The sequence below is a fragment of the Acipenser ruthenus genome, unplaced genomic scaffold, assembly GCF_902713425.1.
Source record: "Acipenser ruthenus unplaced genomic scaffold, fAciRut3.2 maternal haplotype, whole genome shotgun sequence".
Lineage (NCBI taxonomy): Eukaryota > Metazoa > Chordata > Actinopteri > Acipenseriformes > Acipenseridae > Acipenser > Acipenser ruthenus.
Genome location: NW_026708029.1, coordinates 104,236 through 129,148, shown reverse-complemented (window position 1 = coordinate 129,148; position 24,913 = coordinate 104,236). Strand labels below are relative to the sequence as shown.

General features: G+C 42.0%; 5 protein-coding genes across 5 annotated transcripts; all 5 read left to right on the top strand.

Moving 5' to 3' along the window:
- The first annotated feature begins 2,406 nt into the window (after window positions 1-2,406).
- LOC117395457 (protein S100-G-like) lies at window positions 2,407-3,996 on the top strand. The gene is made up of 3 exons (XM_059019651.1): window positions 2,407-2,542; window positions 3,404-3,573; window positions 3,818-3,996. Exons 2-3 carry the CDS (start codon window positions 3,427-3,429, stop codon window positions 3,935-3,937), a joined length of 267 nt encoding a protein of 88 aa, XP_058875634.1. The 5' UTR covers window positions 2,407-2,542; window positions 3,404-3,426; the 3' UTR covers window positions 3,938-3,996.
- A 4,358-nt stretch (window positions 3,997-8,354) lies between these two features.
- Window positions 8,355-10,509, top strand: LOC117968290 (protein S100-Z-like). The gene is made up of 3 exons (XM_059019650.1): window positions 8,355-8,445; window positions 9,368-9,537; window positions 10,104-10,509. Exons 2-3 carry the CDS (start codon window positions 9,400-9,402, stop codon window positions 10,251-10,253), a joined length of 288 nt encoding a protein of 95 aa, XP_058875633.1. The 5' UTR covers window positions 8,355-8,445; window positions 9,368-9,399; the 3' UTR covers window positions 10,254-10,509.
- A 3,299-nt stretch (window positions 10,510-13,808) lies between these two features.
- Window positions 13,809-15,897, top strand: LOC117968294 (protein S100-A1-like). Its single transcript, XM_059019649.1, has 3 exons — window positions 13,809-13,966; window positions 14,646-14,815; window positions 15,495-15,897. Exons 2-3 carry the CDS (start codon window positions 14,678-14,680, stop codon window positions 15,633-15,635), a joined length of 279 nt encoding a protein of 92 aa, XP_058875632.1. The 5' UTR covers window positions 13,809-13,966; window positions 14,646-14,677; the 3' UTR covers window positions 15,636-15,897.
- Window positions 15,898-16,381: 484 nt separating this feature from the next.
- LOC117968292 (protein S100-A1-like) lies at window positions 16,382-20,299 on the top strand. Its single transcript, XM_059019645.1, has 3 exons — window positions 16,382-16,589; window positions 19,111-19,280; window positions 19,889-20,299. Exons 1-3 carry the CDS (start codon window positions 16,397-16,399, stop codon window positions 20,036-20,038), a joined length of 513 nt encoding a protein of 170 aa, XP_058875628.1. The 5' UTR covers window positions 16,382-16,396; the 3' UTR covers window positions 20,039-20,299.
- A 3,103-nt stretch (window positions 20,300-23,402) lies between these two features.
- Window positions 23,403-24,843, top strand: LOC117395451 (protein S100-Z-like). Its single transcript, XM_059019647.1, has 2 exons — window positions 23,403-23,608; window positions 24,444-24,843. The coding sequence occupies exons 1-2, from the start codon at window positions 23,471-23,473 to the stop codon at window positions 24,591-24,593; spliced, it is 288 nt and encodes a 95-aa protein (XP_058875630.1). The 5' UTR covers window positions 23,403-23,470; the 3' UTR covers window positions 24,594-24,843.
- Window positions 24,844-24,913: the final 70 nt, after the last annotated feature.

The following is a 24,913-nucleotide window of genomic DNA, read 5'->3' as shown; positions in this document are numbered from 1 at the left end:
CAGAGAGGTGTGGTAAAGCATAGGGAAGCATTGTAAAGCACAGAGAGGTCTGGTAAAGCATAGGGAAGCATTGTAAAGCACAGAGAGGTCTGGTAAAGCATATTAATGCATAGTATAACCATGGAAAAATCCTGGTAAGACTGCAAAAATACTGTGCATAAAATACAGTAGTAAGCTTTGCTAAGGGAGTGTCTGTCTCCAGTAAAGCATGTTGGGTGTGAAAAGGCTCCAATGTTCTCAAACCTGCCGGACCAGATCTCAAGACCTCCGGCTGTTCAGCACCCACACACAAGCGGGCGGTCCCAACAGGTGTTATTGAAGTGCTTTCTCGAAAACAAAGAATTAGAGGAGAAATCTTTTGTAGCAAAAGGTTTGCTTTTGTGGATGAGGAAAAGAAGTTACATGAAATAGCTGTCTACAGTTATTTATTACAGCAATTTTTTAGCAAAACTCCAAAAATGTAAATTATTATTATTTATTTCTTAGCAGACGTCCTTATCCAGGGCGACTTACAATTGTTACAAGATATCACATTATTTTTACATACAATTACCTATTTATACAGTTGGGTTTTTACTGGAGCAATCTAAGTAAAGTACCTTGCTCAAGGGTACAGCAGCAGTGCCCCCCCACCTGGGATTGAACCCACAACCCTTCGGTCAAGAGTCCAGAGCCCCTAACCACTACTCCACACTGCTGCCCTGACCTGCATTCCCTGACCAGGAAAATTAAATTAAGAGCTAGTTGAGGCAACCTTTAGCAATAATTTAAATGATTAGGATATTATTTGTCAATGAGCTTTTTGCATGATTCTTTAGTGATTCTTGGCCATTCTTCAACGCAAAATTGTTCCAGTTCATTCAAACTCCTAGGATTTCTCTTGTGCACAGCCTTCTTCAACTCATTCCAAAGATTCTCAGTAAGATTTAGATCGGGACTTTGACTCGGCCAATCCAGAACCTTGATTTTATTCTTCTTTAACCATTCTGAAGTAGATTTTGACGTGTGCTGTCGTGTTGGAACGTCCAGTTGCACTTTAAACCAAGTTTTGTAGCGGAGGGTTTCAGATGATTGGCCAATATCTTTTGGTATGCTATGGAATCCATTTTACCATGTATTGGAACTAAATTGCCTGTGCCATTAGAGCAAAAACAGCCCCACAGAAGGATATTACTGCCTCCATGCTTGACAGTAGGTATGGTGTTCTTTTCTTTGTACGCCTCACAAGACTTTCTCCAAACATAACGACTATCAGCGTGACCAAATAGCTCGATTTTTGTTTCATCACCCCACAAAACCTTTGACCAGAACTCATATCCATCATTCAAATGCTGTTTTGCAAACTTTAAGTGATTGTCCTTCTGATGTTTTCCTAAGAGTGTCTTTTTCCTTGGCCTGCGACCATTGAGACCTTCACCATGCAATTCTCCACCTATGGTTGACATGGAAACCCCAGACCCACTTGCAGCCAATTCACCTTGAATATCTTTGGCAGTCAATCTCAGATTGTTATTAACCTTCCTCACAATTCTTCTACTTGTTCTTGGTGAAAGAACCTTCTTTCTTCCAGACCGAGGGAGCGTTGCGACAGTACCGTGAGTCTTGTACTTCTTGATAATAGAAACAATAGTTGAAATTGGGATATTCAAATGCTTTGAAATCTTCCTATATCCTTCTCCAGCTTTATGACAATAAATCATTTTCTGCCTAAAGTCTTCATATAGCTCTTTACAGATAGCAATCATCCTGTGCAAAACCCTTTTATACTCTCTAAGAATGTTCATCTACAATCCAGCATTTTCTAGACTTAGAATTAGGTTCTGCATTATCATATTGAAATGTCTAGCACCTTGTAGACAATACTATCATAGCATTAAAAGGTATGAATACTTTTGAATGAGCAGTTTTGGAGTTTTGCCAAGATATTGCTGAAATAAATAATTGTAGGTGTCTATTATTTGTAACTTTTTTTCCTCATCCACAAAAGCAAAACTTTTGCTACAAAGAGATTTTTCCTAAAATTCGCTGTTTTTGAGAAATTTCTAGAAATTATAAATTCCCATTGGGGTATGTAAACTTTTTACCAGACCACTCTGTGCTTTACATTGCTTCCCTATGCTTTACCAGACCTCTCTCTGCTTTACAATGCTTCCCTATTCTTTACCAGACCTCTCTGTGCTTTACAATGCTTCCCTATGCTTTACCAGACCTCTCTGTGCTTTACAATGCTTCCCTATGCTTTACCAGACCTCTCTGTGCTTTACAATGCTTCCCTATGCTTTACCAGACCTCTCTGTGCTTTACAATGCTTCCCTGTGCTTTATCATACTTTGTTGTGCTTTTACATTGAGAAACTTTTATACAGGAATCTAATACTCTGAATAACTAAATGGTAGACGAGGGGATATGAAAGTTAAAAAGGGCGTTGACATTCTTTGGGATGTCCCCAGGCGATCCTATTTTAAGAAAGGGAGTTTCCATGAAAAATCTCTTTAAGATATGTGAGAAACACATCACAGAGACCCTGCCCTTTGTCAAACTGGTAAGTCATGCATATTTGTCTTTTAAAAACTAGTAACATAGAAAATGGACTGTTTATATATTTTTTTCTGATTCTATGCTTGACCTTGCTAACTTTGAGAAGGGGGCTGGTTCATTATCTTCTCTGTGCTTTACTACACTGTGCTGTGCTTTTACCAGGGGGATACCACAGCAGTAAACTTTGAGAAGGGGGCTGGTTCATTATCTTCTCTGTGCTTCACTACACTGTGCTGTGCTTTTACCAGGGGGATACCACAGCAGTAAACTTTGAGAAGGGGGCTGGTTCATTATCTTCTCTGTGCTTTACTACACTGTGCTGTGCTTTTACCAGGGGGGTACCACAGCAGTAAACTTTGAGAAGGGGGCTGGTTCATTATCTTCTCTGTGCTTTACTACACTGTGCTGTGCTTTTACCAGGGAGATACCACAGCAGTAAACTTTGAGAAGGGGGCTGGTTCATTATCTTCTCTGTGCTTCACTACACTGTGCTGTGCTTTTACCAGGGGAATACCACAGCAGTAAACTTTGAGAAGGGGGCTGGTTCATTGTCTTCTCTGTGCTTTACTACACTGTGCTGTGCTTTTACCAGGGAGATACCACAGCAGTAAACTTTGAGAAGGGGGCTGGTTCATTATCTTCTCTGTGCTTTACTACATTTATTAAAATATATTAAAAAAAAACTGTGATCGACAAAGTTAAATGTATATTGTAACTGTGGGAAAAGCGCAGGGGAGGGGAGAGTTAGGGTCAGGGTCAGGGTCAGGGTCAGGGTTAGGGTCAGGGTCAGGGTTAAGGTTAGGTTCTCAGCATTTATAAGGGCGTTCTTTAGGAATGGCTTCATATTTGTATTCTCTGTCTGCAGTTGCAGAAAGCAGTTCCGCCATCATGTCTGGACTGCAGCCTCTTGAGAAGAGCCTCCTGGAAATCATTGCACTCTTCAACAGATACGCCAAGAAAGAGGGGCACACGAAAACACTGTCCAAGAGGGAGGCTTCAGAACTGATCAGCAAGGAGCTGCCAAACTTCATGGGGGTGAGTAGAGCACAGTGTGGTGAAGGACAGAGAAGATAATGAACCAGCCACCCTTCTCAAAGTTTACTGCTGTGGTATCCCCCTGGTAAAAGCACAGCACAGTGTAGTAAAGCACAGAGAAGATAATGAACCAGCCCCCTTCTCAAAGTTTACTGCTGTGGTATCCCCCTGGTAAAAGCACAGCACAGTGTAGTAAAGCACAGAGAAGATAATGACCGCATGATTTTTTCTTTTCTTTACTCAGAAATGTGATCCCAAGAACGTTCCCGATTTGGATGGAGATGGTGAAATGACCTTTGAAGAATTCACAGTGATGATCCTGACGGTGGCCAATGCCTTCAATGAGATGATCAATTCATACTGAGGACAAGTCAGGAGACACCTGGTGTGCCTTTACAGAAATAAAAACCTAACAAAACCGAACAGCGTCTCTCTTGCCTTATTATTCTTATGCAAACCTTTTAAGTAGACAGTACCCGTATAAACGTTCCTCAAGCTAAAAGCACAGACAGTAAAGCACAGTGAAAGCATGGTGGAGTGTAATAAAGTATAGGTAAGCATTGTAAAGCACAGAGTGGGACTGTAAAACATATTAATAAACATGGCAAACCAGGGTATGGTAACTACAGTCTAACACTAGGGAAAAGCACTGGCAAATTACTGTATAACCCAGGGATCGAACTAAGACTCCCACTGCATAGCAGTCTGATCCATTTCGGGTTTTACTATGAGTTTAATAAGAAACTGGTTTTGTTCCAAACTTTGTGACACGTTTTTTTTTTTTTTCCCCCAGAAGATATTAAATCATTTAATATAATTTTTGGTCGGAATAGTTTAGTTTCATGAAAGCTGTCAATACATTTGGGGATGTTTCATATTTGAGTTAGGACGAAACCACAGAGTCTTTCAGTCTGCAGAAATTGTTACGCCTACTTAGCATTGTGTTTAGTATCCTCTAGAGGGCAGCAGCAGCTGCTTTGGGTTCGTTGCAATTGAGACCCATTTTAATACGCAGCTGGGGGTCTATCTTGAGCTCCTTAGTTCATGGCACTTGGTATTAACTTCGGTGCTGGTTTAGTCCCGTCCTCCGTACTGACCCCGCGATCATCCCCAGTCAGGACGCTCCTTTTGGTTTGTTCCGATTGACCCAGGAATGTTATTGCAAACGTTGCGTTTAATACTTTAAACACTGTAATGGATGAATTATTTTGCTAACTGCATATTTCAGTGTTGATATCATCTACCTGATTGCAGTAGACACAAATACATTGTAAAAACAAAGCTAGATGCCTTTACGCTGTCGTTTTAAACATCAAAACTTGAAGTCTTACCTAGGACAAATATTGTACTGAATTATACCTGCTGCATATATTTTTATACTTCCCCTGTGTTATCAATTTGAAATGCTACTTCACCAAGCAACTTGAAATATTTAGTTAGTTATCCAAATACCCAATATAAATATATTGAATATGTCTTTAGATCCATTACAGATATGTTAAGACTCGTCCCTGTGGTTTATATTGCTTAATAAACACCCTTTTCTGATTCACATGCGCCTGCGTGTTTCATCACTGTTAGAAAAATGTTCTTGCTAACAGTTTGAAACAACAGGAGCTTCTGAATAGCAAGTGAATCGATTTGAATGCTCTCATGCCGCTCCCTGGCCTCTGCACCCGGCTCTACACAGACAGCAGCACAGCGAGCTCTTGTCAGGATGGCTTCACCTTTCTGGTTACAGAACAGGGCGTTTCCACGGCCCAGCGCGGCTATCTAGTCAGGTTTTTGTATCGCATATTTGAATGTAGTCAAAGTTGGTTAGAGCTTTGTTAAACTCAACATCCTGCTGTTTCCAGTCTGAAGTCGCAATGATTCTTTTTTCTTTGTTATTCCTGATAAACACAACGACCCAAGCTGGCTGCGTGCTCTCCTCCTTACTCAGGAGTCTTGTAACTAGCCTGAAGTTCCCGGCGTTGCCCGGGGGAAATTCAATATTTCAATATTTCATGCATGACAAATTGGGGAATGGTGGTTTCCTATAAAGCATCGATCTTGGGTGTCTCACAATGCGCTCGGACACCATTCCCTTTATTTAACTTTATTTATTTTCTGGTTTGTGACATTTCATTAATTTGAGATGCATGGCTACTGCAGTGATCCAGCAATTGGGGGTTACTAAATAAAATACCCCGAGGGTCAACATTTTTGATCCAGACACAGCCCTCGACCTTCCCCTGGATGAGAGAGGAGGCCGTGCAGAGTTTGGCTGCACTGGCTCCTGCCGGGTCCAAATGGAGAAAGAAACAGACAGACAAACTTTCTTGTTTATATATTAAGATGAGACGATTATTAAATTGATTTGTTTACGCCGGCTTCTTTAAAACAAAACATAATGCGATCCCACAATCTCCAGGTTTGCAAAAAAAAAGACCAAAACCAAAGACAGGTTATGACTCAGGGCTCTGGACTCTTGACCGGAGGGTCGTGGGTTCAATCCCAGGTGGGGGGACACTGCTGCTGTACCCTTGAGCAAGGTACTTTACCGAGATTGCTCCAGTAAAACCCCAACTGTATAAATGGGGAATTGTATGTAAAAATAATGTGATATCTTGTAACAATTGTAAGTCGCCCTGGATAAGGGCGTCTGCTAAGAAATAAATAACAATAATAATAATAATAATAATAATAATAATAATAATAATAATAATAATAATAATAATAATAATAATAATAATAATAATGACTCTATATATAATATAGAAGCTGAAGCGCTCGTTTGGTTTGTGAAGTTGCTCTGGGCAGCGCCAGACAGTGGGAAAGCGGCGCAGTCGAATATAGGGGAGTTTCTACAAGCTGCAATTGTTGAGCAGGGTTCGGTAGCCCAAAGACTAAACCAGAAGCTCCAGGCAAACGGGCGTTTTTCTCAAGTACAAAACCGGAGACCTGTTATTATTCTGCACGGCTAGTTAAAGTGTCTAACCAGCCTGGGACACTCTGTTCATCACTGCGATTTAAAATTGGACTGGCTGGTCCCACGTCTTTATCTTGGCGAAGATTGAAACACTGCTACCTATAATTATTTATGAGGCAAACCCGCACACTATCTGATTAAACACCTTTTACAATACCTATAGTGTTAGATCTTGTTTTCCACTGCGCTGTACATCACGCAGTTACAACTCAACTCAAATCAGAAAGAAAGGCTCCGGGATATGTACTTGTTTCTTTAAAATAAAGTTTCAATCCTAAAATACTATGTGATGCAACACTTTTGGCAATAGCTGTATATGTATATGGACTACTGTTGGGCCGGCTGTCACGTGACAACTGACCCCAGGCATCATGTGACCACCTGCCCCAGCCAGACATTACACCGACATTTCTTTATTCAGCCCCAATTTTAATTACAGTATGAAAAAAAAACCCGTTCTAACTCTTATATGTACCGGGATAGAGATGAAACTGGCTGGGCAACCAGACACACATCTAAGTGTTAGCATTATGCGCTAGCGCCACAGTGTCAGAATTATATTGTAACAACCTATGTGGCAACCAAACCCGGCCTTCCCCCTATTTTTTTTTAATTTCTAAATTCTCAAAAAGACGTTGTTTTGCATTGCTCCTATAGCCACCGGGTGTTACGCCAAATCCTGTCTTCGGGAAAAGACATTTGTATTCAGCTCGCATGCGTATTAATTTGGTCTTGCCTAGTTTATGTGCTGAAAACGGTCTCGTTTCAAGGGTTTAGACATTTTTAACGATGGAATGTAATTTGCAATGGGACTCGATTTTGCTGGAGACCGTATTTGTCACCTAATGTCAAATACTGTCACTGACAAATAATCTCCATTGAAAAGCAAATCGAGGCACTATCGTGGTCCGCTCCAGTAGCAAACACACAGATTATCAGTACAATGATCTCCGATCTTTCAAAGCAAAGAACGTAAAACAAATGTCATATCAAATCAATACGGTTATTATATTGTATATTACTTTATAGTGCATTAATTATGTATTATTAAAATTGTGCTGGCGTGACAAACTGCCAGAGGACTATTTGGCAGAGACCGTATTTGTCAAAACACGATTTCACAGCGATAATTCAACACCATCGAGTTTTACAAACCAAAAGTATCTAATTTTTACTTTTGATTTAATTCATATAATAAACGGCGTTTTCTTTATTAAGAATAACAAATCGCTGTGGGACGCTGTGAAATGACACCGTAGGCGTCAGACCTCCAACCCTTGCTGAAATGTCAAACGCTCTGACAGAGAATAATCTCCCCAGATATGTATCAAAACGCAACGCCCGCTGTTCGTAACAGAGCCCGTGCTGGGATTAATGCCAAAGGGACTTGCTTGTAACCTGTTAACTGTTTAAGATAATTTACGATTAACGATTATTCTGGATGACCTATGGAAATCTTGGTTTGTTTTATTAAAAGTATTTTGTCATTTCAAATTGTATTTTCCAAATAACAATCGTATCTTGCATTGAAAATACAGTGTTTCCAAAGCGGAGTGTACATTTTATTTGGATATATATATTTTTCTGACCTGTCAACTCTCCCGTATTTTGGTACACCCCTCCCCCCCCCCCTGCCCCCCTGCCCCCTGCCCCCTGCCCCCCTGCCCCCCTCTATTGGGGAACAACTCCCTATTTTGTATTTTCAGAAGTTGACAGGTGTGGTATTTTGGAAAGCCTGTCAGCGTTTAGATTCTAGTCCAGGAGGGCGTTCCCTGGTGCAGCCCGCTTTCTCTCATTGGACCGTCAGTTTTAGGGAGCGGTGACCCACTCAATTCGCCAGGTTATTTAACCCATTGACAGACCGCTCTCCGCTATCAACCCTTCTTCAGTTTTCTGCTCAGGTAAGACAAATGACGAATTTAAGGAAACCTTAAAGGTGACCTGTTTCAGTTATTTCCTTTAACAGAGTGAGTTTAATGAGAAATGGAAGTGTCGTTTTTACTATATACTTACATACAGACATTCTCCATTTAACTGTAATGCGAGGTAGGCTGACGTTAGAACATTTATCTGCAGGTCGCTGTGCCGCTTTTAAATTGGAAAAGCCTCCGTTTCTACCGGGTTATCTGAAAGGGGAAGCAGAAACATTGCAGATCATTAAAACCTTGAGTTTTCAGTTTGATGAAATGGGTTTCCTATAGATCAGTGGTTCCCAACCCTTTTTATTTGGGCAGCAGTGTGGAGTAGTGGTTAGGGCTTTGGACTCTTGACCGGAGGGTCGTGGGTTCAATCCCCAGTGGGGGACACTGCTGCTGTACCCTTGAGCAAGGTACTTTACCTAGATTGCTCCAGTAAAAACCCAACTGTATAAATGGGTAATTGTATGTGAAATAATGTGTAATGTGATATCTTGTAACAATTGTAAGTCTGCTAAGAAATAAATAATAATAATAATTTTATTTCTTAACTAGACCCTTAATTGAACTAACTTGCTTTAATTAGACCATTTGCATTGTATTCAGCTTATAAACAGCTGGTGATTTCAAGTTAGCGATACCATTTTATAAGTAACTTGAACTCTGCAACTTTAAGAGCTGAGAACAATTAAAAAGGTCGAAATTAAGCAAATGATCAGTTCAATTAAGGGTCTCGTTAAGTAATTGAGAGCTCAGTTGGAATAAGAACCAGCAGACCCAGGGGGTCCCCAGGACCAGGGTTGGGAAGCCCTGCTCTAGATCGAGATACGAAGAACAGTAATTGATAAACTGCCTTGTTAGATTCTGGAGTGTTTTGTGAATTCTCTCTCCCCTCCCCTCCCCTCAGGCCGGCTCACACACACCGCTCAGTTTCTCACCATGTCTCAACTCGAGGGCGCCATGGCTGCAATGATCAAGGTTTTCCACAACTACTCCGGCAAGGAAGGAGACAAGTACACCCTGAGCAACGGGGAGCTGAAGGACCTCATCAAGAACGAGCTGGGCAACTTCCTCGGGGTGAGTCCCTACCCGTCTCGCTCCCGAGCGCTTTGAGCCACTCCCACGCTGGCGCTAGAGTTCACACCCCCGCCACTAGGGGGAGATTCCTTACGAGCTAACAAAACACTTCCACGCAGTTCTGACAGAGAATAACAACGGACTGTGTGTGTGTATATATATATATATATATATATATATATATATATATATATATATATATATATAATAATTAGTTATAATCACACTTTATATCTTTTATTTAACATTATGTAATCCAATAAACTACAAAATGATATCGCAAAAGTCTACCGGAAGGAAGCCATAATAGTAGTACAGTATTTCATGTCCGATTTCGAAATGTCATTTTTTCATCGTTCCCCCCCCCCCCCCCCCCCCCATATGGGGTAAACTACACAGCAGTATGTAATTCAATATGTTAACGTTCAACAGGTTTCATTGGACTTTATGAAGCCACATTAATTCATTTTACAAGGCGATGCAAAACTGTTGACCAGAGCTGTAGATCATTTAACAGGAAGGAAGCGCTTCTGTTTTATTGACTTTTATTTAAATTCCAAATGCAGGATCCCAAGGACCAGGCCGCGGTCGAGAAAATCATGAAGATGCTGGATGAGAACAAAGACGGCCACGTGGACTTCAACGAGTACGTGGTCCTGATCGCCGCCATCACCACGGCGTGCAACGAGTTCTTCAAGGATCAGAAGAAGAAGTGAGCGTGGACACCCCCCCCCCCCCGAACCGGTCTTACAAACCAGCGCGCTGCGGTACGGAGAGAGGCCGGGGCGGTGTCGCGGAGTGCCGGCGCTGCGGGGTGATTCACTCGTGGCACTGCTTGTGTTCCATGCACTGTATATCACTGTGTACTGAGCTGTACTGGAGCCTTTCTTTCTGTCTTTCATTGTACCACAGCAGCTGAGTTGTAAGAACCACATCGTACTTTATATGAAATAAAATTCAAAACACACTGTCGACTGTCAGAATGTGTAGATTAAATAAAGAGTGTTTAATAAAAAAAAATGTTGTTTTTTTATTTTCGCACGCACACAAAAGGTTTAAATGCATGAAAAATAATAGCAGGGCGGTTTGATCTAGTTTTCAGAACCATAATAAAATAAGTATTTATAATGACGCAATAGCGCTGGTTATCCGAAAGGGGGCGCATGGACAAACACGATCTGTCTTAGAACTTGATTTTCTGGTCAAGTGCGCGGATGTAGAGCAAAGCCCCCTTTTTGGCGTATTGTTTAATTCATTTGGCCGTCGGTGCTCGTCACATTGGGAGTGTTTATCCTAGATTTAAAACTGTGCACAGCAAGTGGAACTGTTCAATAACAATGACACACAGACTCTCTTACACACACACCTGTAATCAGAAATGATGCAGAATGAGGGACGGGAGAGAGAGAGAGAGAGAGAGATCAGAGAGGAAGGAGAGATAATTGGAGGGGGATAGAGAGAGGGGGAGAGAAGGATAGACAGGGAAATGGGGGAGGAGTGGAGATAAAGATATATAAGGAAGTAGGGGGGAGGGGGAGGGACATGAGAAAACGGGGAAATTGTGTCTTTTCGTTCACATAAAGTCAGAAAAAAACAACATATGAATCCAAATTAACATGTATTTATACTAAAGTAATACAAAAATGACTACAAAAGATTTAGAAGTGAGTAGTTTTTCAAGATTTACGATTATACTGTAAATCACTTTCACGAATCAGCCCCCAAATGTAGTCTCCCATCATGTTCTCGTCATTCTGTCCTTGGTAGCGGCGTTCAAAGTCCAGTATATCCTGGTGGAAGCGCTCGCCTTGCTCCTCCGAGTACGCTCCCATGTTCTCCTTGAATTTATCAAGATGAGCAGCAAGGATATGGACTTTGAGGGACATCCTACAGCCCATTGTGCCGTAGTTCTTCACCAGAGTCTCAACCAGCTCCACATAGTTTTCGGCCTTGTGATTGCCCAGGAAGCCCCGAACCACTGCGACAAAGCTGATCCAAGCCGCTTTCTCCTTACTAGTGAGCTTCTTGGGGAATTCATTGCACTCCAGGATCTTCTTTATCTGTGGTCCGACGAAGACACCGGCTTTGACCTTTGCCTCAGACAGCTTAGGGAAGAAGTCTTGAAGGTACTTGAAGGCTGCCGACTCCTTATCTAGAGCTCTGACAAATTGTTTCATAAGGCCCATTTTGATGTGCAGTGGTGGCATCAGCACCTTCCGGGGGTCCACCAGTGGCTCCCACTTGACGTTGTTCCTCCCCACAGAGAACTCAGTCCGCTGTGGCCAGTCCCGCCTGTGGTAGTGCGCCTTGGTGTCCCTGCTGTCCCAAAGGCAAAGATAGCAGGGAAACTTGGTAAAACCGCCTTGGAGACCCATCAGGAATGCCACCATTTTGAAGTCTCCTATGACTTCCCAGCCATACTCATCATACTTCAAGGCGTCCAGCAAGGTCTTGATGCTGTTGTAATCCTGTTGTAATGCAGCTGGAACTAAACTGAACTGGTGGGCTTAAGGCCCCTGTATTTATACTACTATTTATATTACTGGAAAGTTCTAGAAAGTTCTAGAAGTTACTCCAAGTTTACTCAGCACTGAATCTATCTGGAAAGTTCTGGAAAATAGGTAAATTTCAAAATATCACTGTCCTGGTCACAAAAGCAAAGTTTGTGGGGAATAATAGCCATTTTCTAAACTTTTGAGGCATAAGCAATTAGGAAATAACACTTACTACCCAGGAACCAAAAAAAAAAAAAAAAAATTTGTTACACGGTGTTATCAGTACAATGATCTCCGATCTTTCAAAGGCAAAGAACGTAAAATAAATGTCATATCAAATCAATACGGTTATTATATTGTATATTACTTTATAGTGCATGTGGCAATGTGCCCTGCCCTTGTGTGCGTTTATATGTTGTATGTTGCGTGTGGCGTGTTAAATGTTGGTGTATTGTAGTTGGTACACGGGTACACGAGTATTTAAATTGTATAATTGTATTTAGGCACGAGGATGGCACAAATCACTTCACGTGCATTTAAAGTATGTAATATGTGAGCACGGGGTTGCACGTAATTAATTCACGTGCTGGGATTCAAGTGAATAATTAATTAGTAATTGAATCCCAGCACAACAGTATATATAGATGCACATTTTCATTCAGTCGGGGTTGGGTGTTCGAGAGTGGAGAACGGGAGAAAGGAGAAAGGAGAAAGGAGAAAGGAGAAAGGAGAAAGGAGAAAGGAGAAAGGAGAAAGGAGAAAGGAGAAAGGAGAAAGGAGAAAGGAGAAAGGAGAAAGGAGAAAGGAGAAAGGAGAAAGGAGAAATACAGTTAAGGAAAATAACAATTGCTACAGCGTGCTGGAAGTGGCAGCACGGTACTTGTTTAACGTTCGTCCACTTGTTTTGTGTGTTAGTGCGTTTTGTTCGTCTATTTATTTTGGCGTAAGTGCCGTGCCCTGTTTTGTGTTCTGTGTGTTTAAACCTATTATTTTGTTAATAAACGCTGCGTGCTACCGTTTGCTCTCCGCATTACTCATCACACGGTCTGTCTGTGTGTTTCTTCCGGGTCTGACGTGTCACTCAGCCAGCCTTGTCACAGTGCATTACTTATGTATTATTAAAATTGTGCTGGCGTGACAAACTGCCAGAGGACTATTTGGCAGAGACCGTATTTGTCAAAACACGATTTCACAGCGATAATTCAACACCATCGAGTTTTGCAAACCAAAAGTATCTAAATTTTACTTTTGATTTAATTCAAATAATAAACGGCGTTTTCTTTATTAAGAATAACAAATCGCTGTGGGACGCTGTGAAATGACACCGTAGGCGTCAGACCTCCAACCCTTGCTGAAATGTCAAACGCTCTGACGGAGAATAATCTCCCCAGATATGTATCAAAATGCAACGGCCAAAGGGACTTGCTTGTAACCTGTTAACTGTTTAAGTTAATTTACGATTAACGATTATTCTGGATGACCTATGGAAATCTTGGTTTGTTTTATTAAGTATTTTGTCATTTCAAATTTATTTTCCAAATTACAATCGTATCTTGCGTTGAAAATAGTGTTTCCAAAGCAGAGTGTACATTTTATTTGGATATATATTTTTCTGAATATTTCAGACCTGTCAACTCTCCCGTATTCACCGGGAGTCTCCCGTATTTTGGTACGCCCCCCTGCCCCCCTCTATTGGGGAACAACTCCCTATTTTGTTTTTTCAGAAGTTGACAGGTGTGGTATTTTGCCAAAGCCAGTCGGCGTTTAGATTTTAGTCCAGGAGGGCGTTCCCTGGCGCAGCCCGCTTTCTCTCATTGGACCATCAGTTTTAGGGAGCGGTGACCCACTCAATTCGCCAGGTTATTTAACCCATTGTCAGACCGCTCTCCGCTATCAACCCTTCAGTTCAACAGTGTTTGGTTTCTTCTGCTCAGGTAAGACAAATTACGATGTCTTTTTATTTATTTATTTATTGGGAGGGGGAAGAATTTAAGGAAACCTTAAAAAAAAAAAAAAGGTGACCTGTTTCAGTTATTTCCTTTAACAGAGTGAGTTTAATGATAAATGAAAGTGTCGTTTTTACTATATATTTACATACATACATTGGAAAAGCCTCCGTGTGCCCGGCTATTTCTGCCGGGTTATCTGAAAGGGGAAGCAGAAACATTGCAGATAATTAAAACCTTGAATTTTCAGTTTGATGAAATGGGTTTCCTATAGATCAGTGGTTCCCAACCCTTTTTATTTCTTAACTAGACCCTTAATTGAACTAACTTGCTTTAATTAGACCATTTAAATTGGGTTCAGCTCAGAAACAGTTGCTGATTTCAAGTTAGCGATACCATTTTATAAGTAACTTGAACTCTGCAACTTTAAGAGCTGAGAACAATTAAAAAGGTCGAAATTAAGCAAATGATCAGTTCAATTAAGGGTCTCGTTAAGTAATTGAGAGCTCAGTTGGAATAAGAACCAGCAGACCCAGGGGGTCCCCAGGACCAGGGTTTGGAAGCCCTGCTCTAGATCGAGATACGAAGAACAGTAATTGATAAACTGCCTTGTTAGATTCTGGAGTGTTTTGTGAATTCTCTCTCCTCTCCTCTCCCCTCCCCTCAGGCCGGCTCACACACACCGCTCAGTTTCTCACCATGTCTCAACTCGAGGGCGCTATGTCTACAGTACTCAATGTTTTCTACAAGTACTCCGGCAAGGAAGGAGACAAGAAAACCCTGAGCAACGGGGAGCTGATGGACCTCATCAAGAACGAGCTGGGCAACTTCCTCCAGGTGAGTCCCTACCCGTCTCGCTCCCGAGCGCTTTGAGCCACTCCCACGCTGGCGCTAGAGTTCACACCCCCGCCACTAGGGGGAGATTCCTTACGAGCTAACAAAACACTTCCACGCAGTTCAGACAGAGAATAACAACGTACTGTTTTTTTTTTTTTGTCCAGTAGTGAAAGAAAAGGGCTTGTAACCAGGAGGTCCCTGGTTCAAATCCCACCTCAGCCACTGACTCATTGTGTGACCCTGAGCAAGTCACTTCACCTCCTTGTGCTCCGTCTTTCGGGTGAGACGTAGTTGTAAGTGACTCTGCAGCTGATGCATAGTTCACACACCCTAGTCTCTGTAAGTCGCCTTGGATAAAGGCGTCTGCTAAATAAATATGTAACCCAATAAAGTACAAAATGATATCGCAGAAGGAAGCCATAATAGTAGTGCAGTATTTCGTGTGAGATTTGGAAATGTGACATTTCGGTTTTCTTTGACCCTATATGATGGAAACTACACAGCAGTATGTAATTCAATATGTTAACGTTCAGCAGGTTTCATTGGACTTTATGAAGCCACATTAATTCATTCTACAAGGCGATGCAAAACTGTTGACCAGAGCTGTAGATCATATAACAGGAAGGAAGCGCTTCTGTTTTATTGATTTTTATATTTTATTCCGAATCCATAAATGCAGATTCCCAAAGACCAGGGCGCGGTTGACGGAATTATGAAAAAGCTGGATGCCAACAAAGACGGGCAGGTGGACTTCAAAGAGTACCTGGTCCTGATCGGCGCCCTCACCATGTTATCCAACGCCGGGAAGGGTCAGAAGTAGTGAGCGTGGAGACCCCCCCCCCCCCTCCGAACCGGTCTTACAAACCAGCGCGCTGCGGTACGGAGAGAGGCCGGGGCGGTGTCGCGGAGTGCCGGCGCTGCGGGGTGATTCACTCGTGGCACTGCTTGTGTTCCATGCACTGTATATCACTGTGTACTGAGCTGTACTGGAGCCTTTCTTTCTGTCTTTCATTGTACCACAGCAGCTGAGTTGTAAGAACCACATCGTACTTTATATGAAATAAAATTCAAAACACACTGTCGACTGTCAGAATGTGGAGATTAAATAAAGAGTGTTTAATAAAAAAAAATGTTGTTTTTTTATTTTCGCACGCACACAAAAGGTTTAAATGCATGAAAAATAATAGCAGGGCGGTTTGACCCAGTTTTGAGAACCATAATAAAATAAGTATTTATAATGACGCAATAGCGCTGGTTATCCGAAAGGGGGCGCATGGACAAACACGATCTGTCTTAGAACTTGATTTTCTGGTCAAATGCGCGGATGTGGAGCAAAGCCCCCTTTTTGGCGTATTGTTTAATTCATTTGGCCGTCGGTGGTCGTCACATTGGGAGTGTTTATCCTAGATTTAAAACTGTGCACAGCAAGTGGAACTGTTCAATAACAATGACACACGGACTCTCTCTTACACACACACACCTGTAATCAAAAATGATGCAGAATGAGGGACGGGAGAGAGAGAGGAAGGAGAGATAATTGGATGGAGATAGAGAGAGGGGGAGAGAAGGATAGACAGGGAAATGGGGGGAGGAGTGGAGATAAAGATATATAAGGAAGTAGGGGGGAGGTGTGTCCCTGGTGTAACCCAGCCTCTCTCATTGGACTCTCAGTTTTGGGGGCGGTGGCGCTACCCCAGGTTATTTAAGCCCCGACAGACCCTTCTCCGCTATCTCCCACTCACTCCTTACCAGTCTTCAGTTTTTTTCTGCTCAGGTAAGACGCATTGCGATGTCTTTTTTGTTATCGTGGGGGGGAATAAATATGTAAAAAAAAGTTGACAAATGTTTCAGTTATTTCCTTTAACAGAGTTTAATGATAAACAGAGTGTGGTTTTTACTATATATTTATATACATATATTCTCAATTGAACTGTAATGCATTTTAAAACTAATTTGAGCAGTACAAAACTTAGTTACATTTATTGAAGTCTTACAATACGACAGCTGCGCTATAAATCCACTTTTTTAGACTCGCGTAGGAGTTTGGTACACTGCCTCGATCTTCTGCCAATTTCAAACGCAGGCAACTGAAAAGAAGTCCTAATGAATAACACTAGCGGCCTCCTGCAGATCTAAAATGTCGAAGTGCGTGCGCAGTAAGTTAGTCATACATAAAAGTTTATAAATATATTTATTAGTTACAAAAAGCCAGTGTTTATATATTTGTACCGTGTTCGTGAAATCTAACGCGCACTATTTAAATTCCTAATAAAAAAAGCCACTATGCTGTCTGTTTTAAAAACAAAGCAAAAACTATCTCAAACCAGTCTTGCCTGATCGTCCGGGCCGGTCAGGTGTTTATTCCTAAACTCATTAAAGCGGGGTGTGGCTCCCCACTTAAAAAGGGTGATGCCACTTTTACCCCGACAGCGCACAAAGTACAGCTGCTTTATTAAGAAACACGCCTTGGCTAAAGTCTAATAAAAAGTTGTATCTTCGTGCATTTGCACGATTAGAGCCGCTGTACAAACTCTCTCTCTCCTAGCGGTCCGTTCTCAAGACTAGCGCTGCATTGCTTCCAGTTGAGTCACCGGGACATCATCCCGTTTAATTGCTTCGCAACGTAGCCTGAAACCATTAAAGTGAGCCCGATTAGTTTTACTGCGTGTTTTAATTAAGTTGAGCTCTACCGCGTGTTCGTGTCTGCTTGGTTCAGTTCTAATAAGTGTGTGAAAATATTGAAATGGTCTAAGCGCGATTTAGTTTCGTTCGTGTTCCCCGCTTGGATTAAACCCATCCTGTGGTAAGTCTGCCCTAGTAAAAGCACAGAGAGGTATGGTTCAGCATAGGGTAGGATTGTAAAGCACAGAGAGGTCTGGTAAAGCATAGGGAAGCATTGTAAAGCACAGAGAGGTGTGGTGAAGCATAGGGAAGCATTGTAAAGCACAGAGAGGTCTGGTAAAGCATAGGGAAGCATTGTAAAGCACAGAGAGGTCTGGTAAAGCATAGGGAAGCATTGTAAAGCACAGAGAGGTCTGGTAAAGCATAGTTAAATAAAAAAAAAAATACCATGGACAAGGCACAGTTTAAGATGGAAAATTGCAAACCAAAATAAATATATAAACAAATGCATTACTTTTTTTTTGCAAAGAACAAACACCTGAATCAAAGATCTGGATTTCCCCTTTTTTAAATTTTGCTCAAAACATGAATCTTGATCTTTTAAACCGTCCATCTTCCTGGGCGTAGTGCTGCTTCCTGTTTCCTAACTTGGAACAGTTCAGCCGTCTGTTGGCCTCGGTACAGTACTGTGGGCGTGCAGCGGATTACACCGCCCCCCGGTGGCCTGCACGTGAAATTACACAAGCAGACAACGCCCTGGCTGCTCACCATGACATCAACCAGACACCTGGACCGCCTGCTCCTGTACTAGTCATGATTGCTACAGTGTCGATTGGTGTTTTTCATGCCTTTTTGGTTTTTTTCCCTTTTATTTTTCAAATCCCTTTCATTCTTTTGAAACGTTCTGAGCTTTGATATTAAAACCGAATCAAAGTGTACATTTTAACGTTTACTTCTCCTGTATAGAGATTAGGTACATGGTTAGAGTACAGATCATGCAAAACAGTCATTGATGAACTAAAAACATACTCTTTCAGCTGGCTAGGTAACGTTTTGGCTTCTGCCTTCAGATAGCATGGTACAAATAGCGAGGTAGAAAGTTAAAACGTTCATCTGCAAGTCGCTGTGCCACTTTTGAACTTCAAGTGTCAGTCTGCCCGGCTATTTCTCCTTAATTGAACTAATTTGCTTGATTAGCCCATTTTCTATGTGCTCAAACAGTTGCTGTAGCTGTAACCCATTTTGGTAACGCTTTTATATAAAGGTGCTGCTTATTAATTGGTTATAAATATATAATAGATGCTTAACTGTTATAGCATGTTAATAAAGCATAGATGGTTTATAACCATGCAATAGCCATAGGTGGAATTACATCTTTATAAAGGGGGGCAGATTTTAGCCACCTATTGTACTTTGGGGTGTTTAAACATAATTCTTCATGGCTATTGCATGGTTATAAACCATCTCTAATGGTTTATTAATGCTCTATAACATAGTTATTAAGCATCTACTATATATTTATAAAACACTAAGCAGCACCTTGATAAGTAAAGTATAATTAAGCAAATGATCAGTTCTGCTCTAGATCGAGATATGAAGAACAGTAATTGATAAACTGCCTTGTTAGATTCTGGAGTGTTTTGTGAATTCTCTCTCCTCTCCCCTCCCCTCAGGCCGGCTCACACACACCGCTCAGTTTCTCACCATGTCTCAACTCGAGGGCGCCATGGCTGCAATGATCAAGGTTTTCCACAAGTACTCCGGCAAGGAAGGAGACAAGTACACCCTGAGCAACGGGGAGCTGAAGGACCTCATCAAGAACGAGCTGGGCAACTTCCTCGGGGTGAGTCCCTACCCGTCTCGCTCCCGAGCGCTTTGAGCCACTCCAATGCTGGCGCTAGAGTTCACACCCCCGCCACTAGGGGGAGATTCCTTATGAGCTAACAAAACACTTCCATGCAGTTCTGACAGAGAATAACAATGTAGTGTGTGTGTGTGTGTGTGTGTGTATAATATATATATATATATATATATATATATATATATATATAATATATATATATATATATATATAAAATTAGTTATAATCACACTTTATATCTTTTATTTAACATTATGTAATCCAATAAACTACAAAATGATATCGCAAAAGTCTACCGGAAGGAAGCCATAATAGTAGTACAGTATTTCATGTCCGATTTCGAAATGTCATTTTTTCATCGTTCACCCCCCCCCCCCCCCCCAATATGGGGTAAACTACACAGCAGTATGTAATTCAATATGTTAACGTTCAACAGGTTTCATTGGACTTTATGAAGCCACAGTAGTTCATTCTACAGGGCGATACAAAACTGTTGACCAGAGCTGTGGATCCTATAACTGGAACAACGCTCTTCTGTGTTTATATATATATAATATATGTGTGTTTTTATTCCGAATCCATAAATGCAGGATCCCAAGGACCAGGGCGCAGTTGACGGAATTATGAAGCAGCTGGATGCCAACAAAGACGGGCAGGTGGACTTCAACGAGTACGTGGTCCTGATCGGCGCCCTCACCATGGCGTGCAATGAGTTCTTCAAGGATCAGAAGAAGAAGTGAGCGTGGAGGACCCCCCCCCCCCCCTCTGAACTGGTCTTACAAACCAGCGCGCTGCGGTACGGAGAGAGGCCGGGGCGGTGTCTCGGAGTGCCGGCGCTGCGCGGTGATTCACTCGCGGCACTGCTTGTGTTCCATGCACTGTATATCACTGTGTACTGAGCTGTACTGGAGCCTTTCTTTCTGTCTTTCATTGTACCACAGCAGCTGAGTTGTAAGAACCACATCGTACTTTATATGAAATAAAATTCAAAACACACTGTCGACCTGTCTGATTCTGTGTATTAAAGATTGTTTAAAAAATAAGAAAACGGTTGAGAAACTATTTTATTTATATATTATATAAGTATGAGGGTTGCCTCAGAGGTGCTAAAAAACGGGACCTCTGAATAGAAAGGGGGGGTGTTAAAGGTTTAAACACTCTTCTGAAATCCTGTGTAAGAGAGGAATAATTTATTTAACATAGTCAAGATCCTGGCACAGTAATAAAGCACAGAGAAGATAATGAACCAGCCCCCTTCTCAAAGTTTACTGCTGTGGTATCCCCCTGGTAAAAGCACAGCACAGTGTAGTGAAGCACAGAGAAGATAATGAACCAGCCCCCTTCTCAAAGTTTACTGCTGTGGTATCCCCCTGGTAAAAGCACAGCACAGTGTAGTAAAGCACAGAGAAGATAATGAACCAGCCCCCTTCTCAAAGTTTACTGCTGTGGTATCCCCCTGGTAAAAGCACAGAGAAGATAATGAACCAGCCTCTGGAAAAAAAAGATTAAGGAAAAGAATCGGAGAGGAAGCAGAGAGATAATTGGAGAGGGGGATAGAGAGAGAGAGGGAGAAAATAATGGAGAGGTGGGGAGGGGTGAACAGGGAAAGGGGGAGCGGAGATAGGACGTAGAGAGGGAGGGGAGGGAGGTCCAAAAGGACGTTCCCTGGTGTAGCCCAGCCTCTCTCATTGGACTCTCCGTTTTGGGGGCGGTGGCGCGCCCAGGTTATTTAAGACCACAACAGCCTCTTCTCCGCTATAGCAATCTTTAGTTTCTTCTGCTCAGGTAAGACAAACTGCGATTTCATTTGATTGTTTTTATTTTTTTATGGGGGTTGGGGTTTGAGGGTGGCATTTTAAAACGAATTTGACCAGTACAAAACGTACATTTTATTCAGAGGTTAAAACACGATAGTTATTCAGTTATAAATCCACTTTTATAGACAAAACGTCGGAGTTTGGAACACCGCCTCGTTCTTGTGCCAATTTCAAACGCAGGCAACTGAAAGAAAATGAATCCTAAATACTAGCCGTCTGGAAAGGCAAAATGAATTTCACAAAGCGCCAGTGCAATAAGTGACTCATACACGCACAAGTTCATAAATACGTTTTTTTTAAAGCCAGTGTGTATAATTTGTTTAACCGTGTTCGTGAAATCTAACGCGCATAATTTCAATTCTAACAAACAATACAGCAAAACGCTCTGAAACAAGTGCGTGCGCAGGCCAGGTGTTCATTTCTAAAGTAATTACAGCAGGGCTGCGGGTCCCTCTTAAAAGGGCGATCACACCTTCACCTGACTGTGTATATATTAAAATGCGGCTTTATTAAGAAGCATGCTTGAGTCCAATATAAGGTTTTTTTGTAGTTTCATGTATTTGCACGATTAGAGCCGCTGTACAAACTCTCTCTCCTAGCGGTCCGTTATCAAGACTAGCGCTGCATTGCTTCCCGTTGAGTCACTGTGAAAATTCTTCAGTTTAATTGCTTGGCATCGTAGCCTGAAACCATTCAAGTGAGCCCGATTAGTTTTACTGCGCATCTGAAGCGTGTTTAAACTGGGCTCTACCGCGTGTTCGTGTCCGCTTGTTTCAGTTCGAATACATTTTGTGAAAGTATTGCGATCGTTTTAAGCGCGATTTGATTTTATCATTCGCCTTCCACGCTCCACAGTAACTGCTAATCTTGGTTAATTTGACGCCTGGATTAAGATAACCATGAGGTACATTTCCCATAGTAATAGCATTGCAAAGCACAGAGAGGTATGGTAAAGCATAGGGAAGCATTGTAAAGTACAGAGAGGTCTGGTAAAGCATGGGGAAGCATTGTAAAGCACAGAGAGGTGTGGTAAAGCATAGGGAAGCATTGCAAAGCACAGAGAGGTGTGGTAAAGCATAGGGAAGCATTGCAAAGCACAGAGAGGTGTGGTAAAGCATAGGGAAGCATTGTAAAGCACATAGAGGTCTGGTAACGCATAGGGAAGCATTGTAAAGCACAGAGAGGTATGGTTCAGCATAGGGAAGCATTGTAAAGCACAGAGAGGTCTGGTAAAGCATAGGGAAGCATTGTAAAGCACAGAGCGGTCTGGTTCAGCATAGGGAAGCATTGTAAAGCACAGAGAGGTGTGGTAAAGCATAGGGAAGCATTGTAAAGCACAGAGAGGGATGGTAAAGCATAGGGGAGCATTGTAAAGCACAGAGAGGTGTGGTAAAGCATAGGGACGCATTGTAAAGCACAGAGAGGTCTGGTAAAGCATAGGGAAGCATTGTGAAGCACAGAGGTGTGGGAAAGGATATAAAATAAAAAGCTGGTAAACTATGTAGATGCATAGCAGTGGGTAAAGCATGGGTTTAAAGCTGGAAAATCACCAAAAAAAAAAAAATCATGAATGAGAAATGAAACTAAGCATTTTTTTTTTCTTCCTAAAATGGTTCCAAGAGTACCTGATTCATCTTGATTGAGTTTACACCGTTCTTCCTGGGCGTAGCAGTACTCTTTGATCAGAGTTTAATGTTTCATTGTTTCATCCTCTTTGAACAGTTCCAGTCTGTTGGCTTTTGTACAGTACTGTGGGCGTGCAGCGGATTATACCGCCCCCAGGTGGCCAGCACGGCAAACTACACAAGCAGACAACGCCCTGCATGGTCACGTTGACGTCAACAAGACACCTGGACCGCGTGCTCCTGTAATAGTCCTGATTCGCTACAGTGTCGACTCCTTGAGTTTTCAGTTTGATGAAATGGGTTTCCTATAGATCAGTGGTTCCAAACCTTTTTATTTCTTAACTAGACCCTTAATTGAACTAACTTGCTTTAATTAGACCATTTGCATTGTGTTCAGCTTATAAACAGTTGCTGATTTCAAGTTAGCGATAACATTTTATAAGTAACTTGAACTCTGCAACTTTAAGAGCTGAGAACAATTGAAAAGGTCGAAATTAAGCAAATTATCACTTCAATTAAGGGTCTCGTTAAGTAATTGAGAGCTCAGTTGGAATAAGAACCAGCAGACGCAGGGGGTCCGCAGGACCAGGGTTGGGAAGCCCTGCTCTAGATCGAGATATGAAGAACAGTAATTGATAAACTGTCTTGTTAGATTGTGGAGTGTTTTGTGAATTCTCTCTCCTCCCCCCTCCCCTCAGGCCGGCTCACACACACCGCTCAGTTTCTCACCATGTCTCAACTCGAGGGCGCCATGGCTGCAATGATCAATGTTTTCCACAAGTACTCCGGCAAGGAAGGAGACAAGTACACCCTGAGCAACGGGGAGCTGAAGGACCTCATCAAGAACGAGCTGGGCAACTTCCTCGGGGTGAGTCCCTACCCGTCTCTCTCCCGAGCGCTTTGAGCCACTCCAATGCTGGCGCTAGAGTTCACACCCCCGCCATTAGGGGGAGATTCCTTACGAGCTAACAAAACACTTCCACGCAGTTCAGACAGAGAATAACAATGTACTGTTTTTAAAAAAAAAAAAAAAAAAAAAAAAAAAAAAAAAAAAAAATTATATATATATACACATACAAATATTTTACTTGGTCATTTAGCAGACGCTTTTATCCAAAGTGACTTCGAGGCTAGGGGTTGACACAGAGTCCTTCACAACTGAACCACCAAGCCTTCATATTGTCTAGTCCCTAACTCGCTTTGTATAAAAGCATTGGTTAAATCGGTCCTTTTTTTAATAAAAACGAACAAATAGTTTTACTATGTAGATAAAGAATGCAAGCAAGATTGGACTAGTCTACGGCAATGGGCAAACATTTAGCATCGCCTAGAATCTTAGGATTGAGACACAAACCAAAAAAAAACAAAAACATCATTTATACATTAACGTCCTGTAATCCAATAAACTACAAAATGGTATCGCAAAAGTCTACCAGAAGGGAGCCGTACTGTATTGTCAGATTTTGTAATGCCAAATATTTTCCTGTTTTGTCCCTTTTATAGGGGAGTGGGGGGCAAGATGGGGAAACTACACAGCAGTATGTAATTCAATATGTTAACGTTCAGCAGGTTTCATTGGACTTTATGAAGCCACATTAATTCATTCTACAGGGCGATGCAAAACTGTAGACCAGAGCTGTAGATCATATAACAGGAAGGAAGCGCTTCTGTTTTATTGAATTTTATTTAAATTCCAAATGCAGGATCCCAAGGACAAGGGCGCGGTCGACAAAATCATGAAGATGCTGGATGAGAACAAAGACGGCCAAGTGGACTTCAACGAGTACGTGGTCCTGATCGGCGGTCTCACCATGGCATGCAATGATTTCTTCAAGGATCAGAAGAAGAAGTGAGCGTGGAGACCCCCCAAAACCGGTCTTACAAACCAGCGCGCTGCGGTACGGAGAGAGGTCGGGGCGGTGTCTCGGAGTGCCGGCGCTGCGGGGTGATTCACTCGCGGCACTGCTTGTGTTCCATGCACTGTGTATCACTGTGTACTGAGCTGTACTGGAGCCTTTCTTTCTGTCTTTCATTGTACCACAGCAGCTGAGTTGTAAGAACCACATCGTACTTTATATGAAATAAAATTCAAAACACACTGTCGACCTGTCTGATTCTGTGTATTAAATAGATTTTTATTTTTTAAACAAAAGGTTGAGAAACTATTACTTAC

What these genes read in the sequence shown, in the direction of transcription:
- LOC117395457 (XM_059019651.1), top strand. Translation starts at nt 3,427, where the DNA reads ATGTCTGGACTGCAGCCTCTTGAGAAGAGCCTCCTGGAAATCATTGCA. An exon ending in AGCTGCCAAACTTCATGGGG is followed by an intron (nt 3,574 to 3,817) that starts GTGAGTAGAGCA and finishes TTCTTTACTCAG; the next exon opens with AAATGTGATCCCAAGAACGT.
- LOC117968290 (XM_059019650.1), top strand. Translation starts at nt 9,400, where the DNA reads ATGTCTCAACTCGAGGGCGCCATGGCTGCAATGATCAAGGTTTTCCAC. An exon ending in AGCTGGGCAACTTCCTCGGG is followed by an intron (nt 9,538 to 10,103) that starts GTGAGTCCCTAC and finishes TTCCAAATGCAG; the next exon opens with GATCCCAAGGACCAGGCCGC.
- LOC117968294 (XM_059019649.1), top strand. Translation starts at nt 14,678, where the DNA reads ATGTCTCAACTCGAGGGCGCTATGTCTACAGTACTCAATGTTTTCTAC. An exon ending in AGCTGGGCAACTTCCTCCAG is followed by an intron (nt 14,816 to 15,494) that starts GTGAGTCCCTAC and finishes CCATAAATGCAG; the next exon opens with ATTCCCAAAGACCAGGGCGC.
- LOC117968292 (XM_059019645.1), top strand. Translation starts at nt 16,397, where the DNA reads ATGGGGGGAGGAGTGGAGATAAAGATATATAAGGAAGTAGGGGGGAGG. An exon ending in TTCAGTTTTTTTCTGCTCAG is followed by an intron (nt 16,590 to 19,110) that starts GTAAGACGCATT and finishes CCCTCCCCTCAG; the next exon opens with GCCGGCTCACACACACCGCT. An exon ending in AGCTGGGCAACTTCCTCGGG is followed by an intron (nt 19,281 to 19,888) that starts GTGAGTCCCTAC and finishes CCATAAATGCAG; the next exon opens with GATCCCAAGGACCAGGGCGC.
- LOC117395451 (XM_059019647.1), top strand. Translation starts at nt 23,471, where the DNA reads ATGTCTCAACTCGAGGGCGCCATGGCTGCAATGATCAATGTTTTCCAC. An exon ending in AGCTGGGCAACTTCCTCGGG is followed by an intron (nt 23,609 to 24,443) that starts GTGAGTCCCTAC and finishes TTCCAAATGCAG; the next exon opens with GATCCCAAGGACAAGGGCGC.